This window comes from Stegodyphus dumicola, chromosome 2, assembly GCF_044657685.1.
Source record: "Stegodyphus dumicola isolate Sdum_Otavi_A_Nest chromosome 2, ASM4465768v1".
Lineage (NCBI taxonomy): Eukaryota > Metazoa > Arthropoda > Arachnida > Araneae > Eresidae > Stegodyphus > Stegodyphus dumicola.
In genome coordinates, this window is record NC_140769.1 from 155,572,099 (window position 1) to 155,585,511 (window position 13,413).

The 13,413-nt window shown below is 33.4% G+C and overlaps 1 protein-coding gene across 3 annotated transcripts in view; it reads left to right on the forward strand.

Moving 5' to 3' along the window:
• LOC146998620 (17-beta-hydroxysteroid dehydrogenase 13-like) overlaps positions 1-13,413 on the forward strand; it is a 66,449-nt gene that overhangs the window by 48,300 nt on the left and 4,736 nt on the right. For all 3 annotated transcript variants that reach the window (XM_085811348.1, XM_085811349.1, XM_085811347.1), the window contains 2 exons: positions 3,178-3,284; positions 11,452-11,589. In XM_085811348.1, the coding sequence (XP_085667474.1) occupies positions 3,178-3,284; positions 11,452-11,589 (245 nt within the window). The remainder of the gene's footprint in view (positions 1-3,177; positions 3,285-11,451; positions 11,590-13,413) is intronic.

A 13,413-nucleotide genomic window follows, 5' to 3' on the forward strand; every position in this document is an offset into this window, starting at 1 on the left:
ACAGATATACGTTTATGCAAATTCTTCGTTATTTAATTTCTTCAAATATAATACAGGGCGATAGTATTTGGTGGCAATGATTTGAAAAGTGATACGCCGTTTATAGGGTTGCTACGCAAAATCGCAAAATGAAAGCAATAGTCCTTCCGGGGCAAAACCTTTGGGTTAATAATCTGAAAGTTTTCAGATTTTATATTACACTCACAGGGGCTTTGTTTAAAGTTTCGTGTGTTACCTTTATTTATTAAACGTCATGTTCTTCGCACTTAAACCGTAAAATTCAAGTCAATAGCAATATCGCAAAATAATTTAAAAAGAGAATTTCCGATACACAGTCTCGCAAGTTAGAGATAATTTTTTTTCTGTAGATTGTTGCCGCTGCTACCTTTGAAATCGTTGAGTTTCTTAAACAAATTCCAAATTTGGGCTTCCAGATGCCCATATTTGGGTGAAAACGTACGTTTTTCAGAATCTGATGTTTCTAGGTACCGTCGTTTTATCAGAATGCGAGAAGCATGCATACATTTAGGCAGACTCTTCATTATTTAATTTCTTTAAATTCAATTAAATTTAAATTCTTTAAATACAGGGCAATATTTGGTGACAACAATTTGAAAAGTGATTCAGGCTTTTAAAGTTTTCGACGCAAAATGCCAAAACGAAATTAGTAGCCCTTCTCTAATCACTATTTTCTCTTTAATGCTTCAGAAAATATTATTTATCATGTGTAAAAACCTGTTTTGTAACACAGATCAATAATAACTCTTTATCACTGTAATGAGGATTTAATTTGATGAGATTAAACTCATTTGAAGTATTGAATTCATGAAATGATTTTGACTCGGCCTTTGAAATTCATCATTACAGGCAGTTATTTATTGTTATGCATTATTAATTTATTTTATTTTTATGCATACATTAAAAACACCACAATTATTTCAGGAAAAATACATATGCCGACTTTTCACAAATTTAATGTGCTTATCTGAATATTTTGCATTCATTTGTAAATTTTTACTCTATTGCCACATTGAATAATGCTGTGATTAGGAATATGTAGCACTTATACAATCCTTGCAATTATTGAAAGAAAATTTATTTTGTCCCACAGTATTCAGTTTATTCTATTGACTTCACACCTCAATGTCAAAATTCTGAAAATTATTTTAAATAAGAAACGGTAGTGGGAACCATGCATAAACAATCATCTAACTTTTCAACAATAGTGATTATAAAATAAACAAAAAAAAAAAAAAAAAATAGATGTCAACGACATTCAGACTCATTATATATCGTTGCAAACATTCAGATTTTAACCTGCGTTTCTAAATTATTATTCTACAATTATTATTTATTTTTTAATAAATTTCAATATGCTAATGATTTTCATATTAGATTACTATAATTTCCCAATTCGCACAGGGAAACAAAATCTGCCTATTAAATTAGAAATGAAATTTCTTTTCCACATTCGAAACATCCGCATTGGCGATGTTTGGCGACGGGTGCATTAACCCTTGACCAATTTAATTATAGCTAATATAATAGAAATTAGCAGATACTTAGGTTATTGTACACAAGAATTTCACTATACTTGCACATTGTAAATATTTGAGAAGATACAATGATACAATGATACTAAATGAAGGAGTAAATAATATTATACTTACTAGGCAAAGTTGAGCACCTGAACCAGGTTCCCAATTATCTCTTCGGCAATTATTTAATCAAATTTTTCTTTTTTCTTCTTTTTTAGGAAATGTTACGAATATATGATCTTTCCATGAATGATTTGAGGAATTAATAGCTGCACATCCGCCCATTTTACACAAAAAAGCACAAGAAATTATAGCACCGCTAACTATGCAGCCGCCATTAACATTCCCACTTGAGCTGCCGAATGGCGGATGATTCGGCCTTTTATATAGAAGCCTTAACCTATCCTAAAAAAAAAATTGTCAACAGCAGCTATTTATTTAAAATCTGACGTCAACGAAAAATTTTCGACATCAATGACGTCATATGCAATCGCGTGCTTTCATCAATGTCAAAATACAACTTAACATAATAAAAAAATTCTGAATGCTTTCAGATTTTATATTATGTCCAAAGTGGCGTTTTTTAACGGGGGATTGAAAACGGGATTTTGAAAAGTGATATAGACATTCAAAGTCATTCGACGCAAAATACAGTTAGACAATGTAACGTCTTTGCTTTACTACGCTACCAAAGTAATACCAGTAAGAAATATAAAGAAACCTCGCGCATAAAATATCCTTGTTTGGGGATGCACACGATGTTAATGTTAATGGAACGCTTTGAAATATTTGAGTTTGTTAATGAAAAAACTCGTTAAAATTTTACAAAATATGAAATAGATTATGAAACCAATTCCAAATTCCAAATTTGGACTTCCAGATGCCAATATTCGAGTGCAAGACTACGTGATTCAAAATTTGATGGCTCTACGTACCCTTGTTTTTTCACAATGCGAGAAACATACATTCATGCAGATTCTTCATTATTTAATTTCTTTAAATATAATGCAGGGCTCTAATATTTGGTAGCAACAATCTGAAAAAGTGATTCAGACTTTTATAGTGAACCAGTGGAAAATGCCAAAACGAAATTAATAGCCTTTTCTGGGCTAACGCCCATTTGGGCTAATAATATGTTTGACGTTTAGCAGTGCTATTTCTGTTTCATATTTTCTGGAACTTATAAGTTTTTGATGAGCAAACTCTACGATTTGAAAGCGAGCAGTGGCAACACCTTTCGAAATAAAGCATTTTTATCTCCAGCGCGCGAGAGTGGTGCCACTCGGAAAGAAAATGAGTGCAAAAATTAGCATTTTCAGAGTTATTTTATTAATATCTCGGCTGAAATTCTTACGAAGATGTTAACGGTCAAAATGGCTTTCCGAGAATCGGGGGTACCTCTGTTGCAACTCAACTCCCCGCCGTTCCGAAGGAGACTATGTTACAAACAAACAAAGAGACAGACGTGCAGAGGTTTCAATAGTGTACATTGAAAGATTGTCATGGATGAGATTGTCATGGATGCGATAGTCATAAACACAAGAGTGGTCAAAAACAGGGTCGTTAATGTTGATCGAGTATAATCTCTCTATTCTTTGTTCAAATCATGTAACTCAATTTTTTACTGATTATATTTCAGATGCTGCAGCAGTTCTTGCCCCGTATGATTGAATTGGATAGAGGTCACGTAGTCGCCGTAGTATCTATAGCTGGTCATCAAGGTGTTCCTTATATGACTGATTACTGGTAAGTGAAATTATTTATACAGTACAATCCTTGTATTTATTTGGTTTGGTTTGTTTAATTATGGCAATGCAGGCGAGAGTTATCTGCCTAAGGAGAGGGATATCCTTCGTGGAGGACTTTATAAGGTAAACAGACTCGTATAGACAGTATACATTATCTTTATACTCTTCTTAAGGAAAGCAATATAGTCATTAAGACTAATGGCATTTTTTTTTTTTTTTTTTTTTTAAATTCAGTGCGTGTAATACGAGCAAGTTATAAAAGTAAAAAGGAAGCTAGCCTTCATTACAGTTAAGGTTTTATAGAAAAACTCGAAAACATTATTTCATTGGACATAATAGAAATGCTTAAGTCCCATTATAAGAAAGGATACAGCGCTTAAAGCCGCTAATATTTAGTTATAAAGTAAATCTGGGGGGAGGGGAGGGTAAAGAACCCTAAATGGACTTTAAAAGAAAAATCTAGCGCTATCACTGCTAAGACTATAAATTTAAATTGAATTATTAATTTTTATTTTCGGTTATCCCAATGGAAGTGAAGAATACAAGGTATTGTAGAATTAATATTATTTTAATTTAATTCTAGGAAGTCTGAAATAAAAATATGGAAAATATATTTAGCAGAAGTTTTGAATTACAATGGAATTCACATTAAAAAATTCAAACTACTGACTAATTAAAATTAAATTAATTATTATTGATCCCATAGAAGAAGGCAAACTTTTCAAGCCGAATTAGTTTTTTTCCATAAAATCCACAACAATTAAGTAATAATCACATGTTTTGTCTCCATCGTATATTTGAATGAAATTCTTCTCGAAATGCAAATCAAACAAACAAATGTAATATTTTTGGATTTAAATTAGAAATTTTCAAACAAAACTTAAAAAATTCTCCGACCCTATCTAAATCGACATATTTACACAACCTAATGATTGGTGAAGCGAAAAACAGTTTAAAAACAATGTCGGTATTTCCAATAAATAAAAGTTATTAAATTAATATAATTTTAAAAGTCGTTTATCAAACTGAATGTATATATATAAATTGATCAAAAAATATAATTTAATTTTAACTTACAATTAAAACTCTTTCTTGGTTTGTGAGTATTCGAAAAGAAAGTTCGCTCGAAGGAATACGCAACGGACGTTTTAAATTTGCAGTAAAAGATGTGGTAGAATGTTTTTTTTAACTGTTATGCTATAAGAAATTTGGGAATGGGAAGAAACTAATACGTTAGAAGCTTTCGAATTGATTGTACACCAAAAAAAGCCAAAATGGTGCGAGCGAGGGTGGAAAGCTTTTATCTCCTTTTTTCGGCAAGATTAGGAAAATTAAATTGGCAAAAAGCAAATAATAATAATTATTATTATTATAATAATATTATTACAATTATACTATTACAATTATTATTATTATTATTATTATTATTATTATTATTATTATTATTATTATTATTATTATTATTTTTGGCTGAGAGTCAAAGATTATGAAGTCTTAGAATGAGTCTTAGAAATGAAATGTTACGAAATATTGGGTAATATAAATAACCTCCGCGCGTTTTTGCCACTAGATGGTATTGATGCTTATATATCCGCCAGCACTCACCCGATTGTCTCAAACGAACATGTGCTTAAAAGGTGACATTCAACTTCCATTGTTTGCGAAGATAGTTTTCTGATATATTGCTCGTATCAAAACTTATATTGGTTTGAAAATAAGTGAAATATCTGAAGAAATACGGTATGTAATGCTTTCTTACTATAAAAAAAGGCAAAAACGTTTCAAAAACATGCCGAAAAATTCGTGAACTAAACGATGAGAATGCTCTGAGTGAACGAAGGACCCAGCAGTGGTTTGCTTGATTCCATTCCTGAAGTTTCGATGTCGAGATTGGAAGGCAGTTGTCCATTATGAGCTGCTGCAACCTGGCAAAACTATCAATTGGACCTGTACTGTACAGAAGTAGTCCTTTCTGGACGAAGCAGTCCAGAAAGGGCGACCAGACTTCGTCAACAGAAAGGGAGTTGTGTTCCATCATGACAATACGCGGCTACACACATTTTTGATGATTTGGAACAAATTGACAAAACTTGATTGGGAAGTTTTGATGCACCCACCCTATAGCCAGAACTTTGTACCATCTGACTTCCCTTTGTTTCGGTCTCTGCAAAACTCTCTTGATAGTAAAAAATTGGCCCACCGAAACACCGCTGAAAATCATTTGACCAAGTTTTTCAACGAAAAAAAACCACAGAAGTTATAAACCGATGGAATTATGAAGCTACCAGAAAAATAGCCAGAGGTCATAGATAATAATAGTCAATATGCAGTTGATTGAAATTGATTTTCAATAAAGAAAATGTTTGTTCAAAAGTGTACGAAAAAACGCGGAGACTTTTTATGTGACCGTATATGTTTTGAGGTTTGCACTGGTCGTCAGTGAGTGACTATAATATGTGGATAACTCTATGTTTCCGAAAACAGATTTGGACATAACAGTTTAAGTAAGAATGTGATATAAAATAAGACCTATATAACCTACATAGGTTTTGAAAGCACAGTTAATTTTCTTAATAAATAATTAGATGTCATTCTTGATACGGATTTCTGTATTGTATCGCTTCACCAAAAAGAAGATAAAAAGGCAAATAAAGATTTATTAAAATTTTCCTTTTTCTTTACGAGCTCTCAATATCGAAAATCACATTTTTAATAAATATTGTGTTTTTTAGATTCATAAATATTGAAATCAAGGTTGTATCATACACGTATGAAGATAAAAGGCTGTGAATAATATTAGTAATAGTTTTGCAAAATCATGTACGTATAACATAGGGCAAGGATGGCGAACCAACATGACTAGTGTGATTAAAAAAATTGCAAGATAAGAGTAATAAAGAATTTCAAACTTAGTTGACTGAGAAATATGGAATGATTAATAAAGTGGTGTGCGTTCTAAGTTCTGTAACAGTGATATGCAGAAAATCGCCTCTTAAACGTCATTATGAATCAAATCACAAATCTCTTTGCGAGAAAGGCGAACCAGAACAAAAGGAATTCATCGCATGTGCAATTAAAGAGAGAAATAAACAGTCGACATTTATGATTAAATATATCAGCAAGGATTGTCACGCCAGTGCTGCAAGTTTTTCGGCTGCAAATGTCATTGCCCGGCATCGTAAATCTTTTGGAGATGGAGAATTTTTGAAAGAAGCCTGGTTATTAGCCCACATCAGTTTTTGAAGATTATGAAAATAAAGATAACATAATTCAGCGCGGTTAAGATACTCCTTTATTTAGAAATACAGTAAAAAACAGAATAAAAAAAAGCAAATAAGCAAACAGCAAATACATATATATATATATGCAGGCTCGAGCACCTCGCAGGTGACAGTGCGACTTAGCTCAGTTCCGCCCTCAGTTTTGATGGGGAGCACCCCGGGGGGGACGAGTCCGAGGGTCTCACACCCCGTCTTCCCCTACCACCAACCTCTGGAGAGGACTTTCGGTTCGCAGCATATTTAAAGTGCCCCATACATCACGAACACTATGCATCCATGCCTTCTCCGGGATTTGAAGATGACTGCCGGGCCCTTCGGCACGGCAGTCAGCGATGCTAACCACTACGCCGATTGGGTGGCCCTTTATTTTGTAAGGTACTTCATGTTAAACAAGTTATTTTATGTTTTGAATCTTTACTGTCACTTCCTTCTTCCGTTTTCCTCCCAGAAAGCAAATTAGTCCACATGTGTTTAACGTTAGGGTTTTGGATTGTAAGACAGAGTGTGTTCTGCCTGTCGAAGCTACGTTAGTAGGTTGCTAGATGAGATAAGATTCGCAGTCTCTTGCCTTGCATTATAATTGCCAATATTGAATCCATGCAGGGTAGATAAATTCGCCAACTTCCCGTTAGATTGATCTGCGTAGTCTTTGGCTACTAGCTTATTTAAATTTAATTTTACATTTGAACTTAGTGCTATTTTAAGTTATCTCGCCACAAGTGGATGACTGATTTGTAAGCACCAGGTAGGCCTTCTGTTCTTCTTAGTTCTAAATAAAATTGATCTTTTAAGCTTTCTCAAGTTTCCGTTGTTAATTTAGATTTTGCAATAATTTGCTGAACGTTTACCAAGAGTTTGGACACTATTTGAATGTTTGCAAAACATACCAAATTTTATAACTTGATGAGAGAAAAACTTTATCTTGAGAAAAAATTCTCTGTTCATTTCTTATTTAACTGTAGGTGAGACGTCTAACAAGACATGGTCAAAAACATTTTAAGACTGGGACTGTAAGGTCTGGAAAATAGGTATTTATGCCAAGGAAAGAGGGAAGTCCCAAGACACTCTGCTATAGAACGCGCCGAAAAGACAACGAGTCTCCATTTGAAACGAGCAGGAAAAATCTACTTGAGAATGAAACTTGGAGGAGATGAAACAAAAAGAATAAAGAAGCACTAGACAAGCAAATAAAACCCACTCGGTTAAAAATCATTCAGTCGAAACAATGTGAACATTTTTGAAACCGACATAAAAAGACATGCTCCCTTGATATAAATCCGAAAAAAGGCATCAGAAAGTAAGCAATCCAAAAAAGAAGAATGTAAATATCTGGAAGATTAATGCTTACATTCAAATACTATATATTATGCTTTATTTCGGATATATCCGCAGAATCAAGGAGAAAGATTACGTAGTAGTCTTTGTTAGTGTTTAGTGTACTATTCCCCTTTAAAATAGACTGAATGTTGATTTAGAAATACCGCTGAACCACCCATGTAGAAATTCAGATGATGAATTTAGATTAATTGTAGAACTTTATGCGCTGGGCCATTATGGTCTATCGAACACAGTCTTTTGCCTTTTAGTGCTATTTATCATAACTTGAAAATTATAAAATCTTCTAAGCTGGCTAATTGCTATTGCCCAGGATTATATCATAAAAATACTAAGATGAAAAATGCCACCTTGTTTCTAACTCAAAGGATGTCAAAAACTTAATCAGTACTCAGCAAGCAGGGAATTAAAAATCAGCTTTCTTAGAAACGTGATTCTTCTACAGTGTCACATATATTTTAGAAAATAAAAACAAATACATTATCCAAATTCAGATGAGCATACTAAACATAGAGTCTTTTCCGGTTTTTAAATAGACACTTTTCTTTACCTCTAAATGGCAACACGAAGATCAGTAGAAGCTCATTGATTGAGAGAACGCTAAGTGGCAACAGTGTGAACTTCGGAACTCGTTTTCGATTTTTTTGATGCAGCTAAAATATCGCTGATGAGATGTTAAATAGATTCTAGATTAGATTAATTTGTATGATGTTCTAATATATTCCCCTTTAAAATAGACTGAATGCTGATTTAGAAATACCGCTGAACCACCCATGTAGAAATTCAGATGATGAATTTAGATTAATCGTAGAACTTTATGCGCTGGGCCATTATGGTCTATCGAACACAGTCTTTTGCCTTTTAGTGCTATTTATCATAACTTGAAAATTATAAAATGTTCTAAGATGGCTAATTGCTATTGCCCAGGGTTATATCATAAAAATTATATAACTACTAAACCGTATAGTGTTATTTGCAACAGATACATATTTCATTTGAACAAAACAGTTATTGTGTCGAAACAGATTGCACATCTGAACGATGCACTCGACGGCACACAGAGCACGGCTCCCGACTCTTCGGTTCAGTCGTTCCCGGAACTTAACACGGTCTCTCGACGATGCACTAACCGCAACACACTAAAGACTCTTCGAAGCACTCGACGACCCACTCGACCCTAGACTTCGAGACATTCGCTCAATGACTGACTATCACCTCGCTAGACGAGGTACACACGCTAACTGACTGTGGAACCAGCAGGGTTTATATAGCTTTCGGGTTGTGTTCGAGAACATTCTGGGCTAAACCGGTAAGAATTCGTTCCAGAAAGTACTCCATCCGACCATAGCATATCGCAAGTTTTGTCACCAAATGGGATATGTCTCGCCAAATGTGGCAACCCTGCCTTCTGTTGTCATTTTATGACAATCCTAAAACTGCTTTGCGGGGAAGCCATCTTACCGCGCCTGTACATTTCGTAACAATATTTTCCACAGTTGAATAAATGACTACAAATGTAAAGCACACTTGGTCGGTCACAGTAACAACAGATGAAGAAGTAAAAGCATCAGTTTTTACCTTACTAACCAACAAAGCTTTTAAGCAAATTTGCAATAATTTTCCTTCTATTTCCTTATTTTTTCATTCTATTTTTATATGAAAGAGAAAATTTGACGCATTTATGAAGTGAGTGTTAATATAAGGAATAAAATATGCTACCAGCATTGCATTGGTGTTCTTCAAGAAAGTGAATAATTAGTGTATTCAATCCAAAGAAAAACAATCTTTTTAGAGCAAAAGGGAATTCTAGTCTTTTAAGTTTCTCAACATAAAACAAAAAATTAAAAGTTACACACGTTGCCACCAACAAACTATAAAAACCCGCGGGGAAAAGAAAATTGTTAAAACATGGAGTTAGTTAAAACTTCAGATGTAACGGAGGCAATGCGTCCTCGCCGTTTAATACTTGTTATATACTTAAGTGATATTGTATCTGGGTCGGAGCGTAAGGCGCCAAAGAGAAGCCAAGCTTCAAGAAGTAGAAGAAGAAGAAGTTCAGATGTGACATCCTGCCACCTTAAGCTGTCGAGAGGCAACTGAACACAAATGGAACATGTTAAGTTTTTAAGTTTTATCATTCTCTGGCGGGCCTTAATTGTTCTAGCACTTTTGGTTGTAAGCTTCTCCATATTAGGTAGGTAAGTCTTTGGTCCACCAGGAGCTCCTTCATTCCCATCTTCGGTTCTTGCATTTTCACAGGGTTTTCAAAAGCTTCCGAAGTTTTGTCCTTTAATGTAACATAAAAGCAATAGAACACGACCCAGGAAACGAAATAGCTCCTCGTAGAACCCAGAGTATAGAATTTCAGGGACTAGAATATAGAACTTCGGTGAGTGGAGCATGGTTCTTCATAGAACATATAACTTCGTAACATATATTTATAGCTCTTTAGAGAATACAGAACTTCATTCAATACAGCATAGTTCTTTATAGAACGTTTAACTTCAAAATATAGAACATAGCTCTTCAGAGAATACAAAATATAAAACTTTATTTAAATCTTAAACTCTTTTCACGAAAATCTTCAACAATTTCATACAGTTTTCAAATTCATTTTCTGTTAACGCAGCTAAAATATCTAAGTGAGTTTGCTCCAAACATTTTTCTTTCGAAATAAATACATTTAATTCAGTTTCAAGGACACATATATCTCCATCTTGTTCAATACTCAGTTTTTCTAATTTATTGTAAGCTTTGTATTATAAGCTATTGTATTTACTAGAAAAGCAGAACACTGAGCCGTACAAGCCTTCAAAAAAGGCCTTCCATCTCTAAATACAAAAATGAATTAGGCTTACCTGGACTATACTTTAGATTTCAAATTATTTACACTGTCTCGCCAAGAGTACCATTACAAAATATGTAAGCACAAGGAATAAGATATGTTATCAGCATTCGCACGATTTGGGAACGTGAAAATTTAATTTTAGTATGCGGCACGCACGGGATTTGGCGACTTTTGGCTACATTATGATGGGCAATAAACGAGGTGTTTATGACGAGCAGCAAACGAATCATTTTAGTATTGACGACAATTTTTCAAAATCGCGCCAAAGCCGTACCATATGCTATGATTTTGCCAAATTAGTGTATTCTTTACAATCGTTTTACAGTAAAAGTAATCCACTCTTAATTTTCACAATATAAAACAAAAAAGTAAAAGTTAGGCAGGTACGTTGCCACTCAAAAATTAGTAAAAAGCTGATAGGGAAAAAAATCGTTAAAACATGGAGTTAATTAAAACTTTAGCTGTGACAGTTAGGGCCCATCTTTAAACACCGGATATATTTGCTATTTTTAAAAGCAGTCAATAATTTGTGGGATCTTCGTAACACGAAATTTCTCGCAATCGCGAGTTGTGCTTCCTCATTAAACCTCAAGAGTATTCTTATCAAAGCTTTTGTAAATGAACAGTACTGCTATAAATATCAGATATATTTTATTGTGCTATATGTGATTAACAATGAGACATACTTCCTTCCATTACAGTGCTTCGAAGCATGCTACAGCAGGCCTAATGGAATCATTGTATATGGAGTTACAAGCTATGGGTAAGAAAAACATACGCCTGACCACCATCAACCCCATTATCATCACAACTGGATTGATTTCCAACGTCAAAACTAGGTGAGACAAGAATTTACTTTGAATATCATTCTGAAGTTATTTTAGATAGCTATCGAAAAATTATCTTCAAAATCAAAGCACTGCTACTTTCCTTTTATTGCAAAGTACCCAAAGCAACAAGGCTTTATAAAGTTTTTCGAGGTTCGTGAACTAGCATTATGCTTAAATTAGAATTTAACATGCCTTACTTCAAAGCATGGCATTATGTGGAACTTTGGTGTAAGAGCAATCTTGCTAAAATTCTACCTACGATTACCTTATCTATGCTTCTAATAGTATCAAAATAACCCGAATATAAAATGATTAAAGTATCAAAATTAAAAGGTAATATAAATAAATGGTTGTCCGCGCGACAACAAATGAAACCAATTTTATTACGTTAGCTTTTAATAATTTAATAAATACATAAGCGATAAATTAATGCGCTTTTATTATTGGGTTTCATATATAGAATTGGAAGAATTGGAATTTGGAAGAATATAATTTTCAGAAGGGCATTTTAAAGTCATTATATTCGAGTTAGTATGGTATTTTAAATTTAAGAAAAAGTTGTATTTAAAACTACTTTCGTTATTTCCGTGTGGTAAAAGCAACAGAAGATTAATAAATATATCTTTTATACTTTCAACAAACAACTTTTTTTGCCACTAGTCAATATACTAGCCACTAGCCTGTGTTGGCATATCTGTGCAACAAATATTTAGGAAATTCAGATTTGTTCAAAACTTCAATTAGAAAACATTTTATATAATCTGTAAAAAATATTTTTACATCACATGAACAAAAAAGTAAATTTTATTTTATGCTGATTTTGTGATTGCTAAAGACTATCTGTTTACTATCTGATCTATCTGCACCATTTTTTACTTCCTTGTAGGAAGTAAAGGAAGAATTGTAATCGTGAAAAATTTCGGGTACAAAGCAAAAATTCGTTTTGACCGCTATCGAATCCAATTTAACGATGTTTTTGAGTGACATCTATACGTAAAGACAGAAGAAAGAACTTTTTTCCCTAAAACGCAATTATTTTAAAGGACTTTAAAAAGATTCAGAAGAGATTTCTTTCGTGACGTCTGTACGTACATATCTACGTACGTATGCATGTATCTCACATAACTCAAAAACGAGTAGTTTCAGAATGTTCCCATTTTGCATATAGGACTGCTATAATATGTAGCTGTGCGTCTCCCTTTTTGCTTTCAATCGGCTGCTCCAAACATATATATATATATATATATATATATATTGGTTCTGGGCGCTCAGTTTTCATTTTATTCTTATATGTTGGTAAATTATGCATTTTTTGCTCTAAAAAGGATTGAATTATGTTGTTATTATATTCCCATTAAGGTTTTTAGGCCTTTAGTTAATCTGTATGCAACAGATGCAGAATTATCAACAATTTAAAAGTTGTTCAAGTGAGGCTAAGTCTAATGGAGCAGCCATATTTGTTTTCATTTAAAACAGAATAGTGAATTAAGTCAGCATCTGCACTTTTAGTTCCCCCCCCCCCAGTGGGACGAAAACTAAACTTTAACAGTTTTGTGCACCGAAAAATCTGCCTTCTTGCCCGCTGGCCGAATGGCTTGTTTTTGCGTAGAAACTCTAATTTTAATTGTAAAAATTGTTTTTTTAATTGTTTTATCTGTATTTGGTGTTTTTCCATATTTTTCAATTTTTATTGGAGCTATTTTAAGTTTTTATGTGTTTCTGTCTTGCCGCGAAGTGAGAACTGAATTAATTGAATGTGAAATATATCTCCAATTAAATTCGAGGAAATAAGTTTAAATGAAATGCAGCAAAGATGTGTATAATTTAATAGAC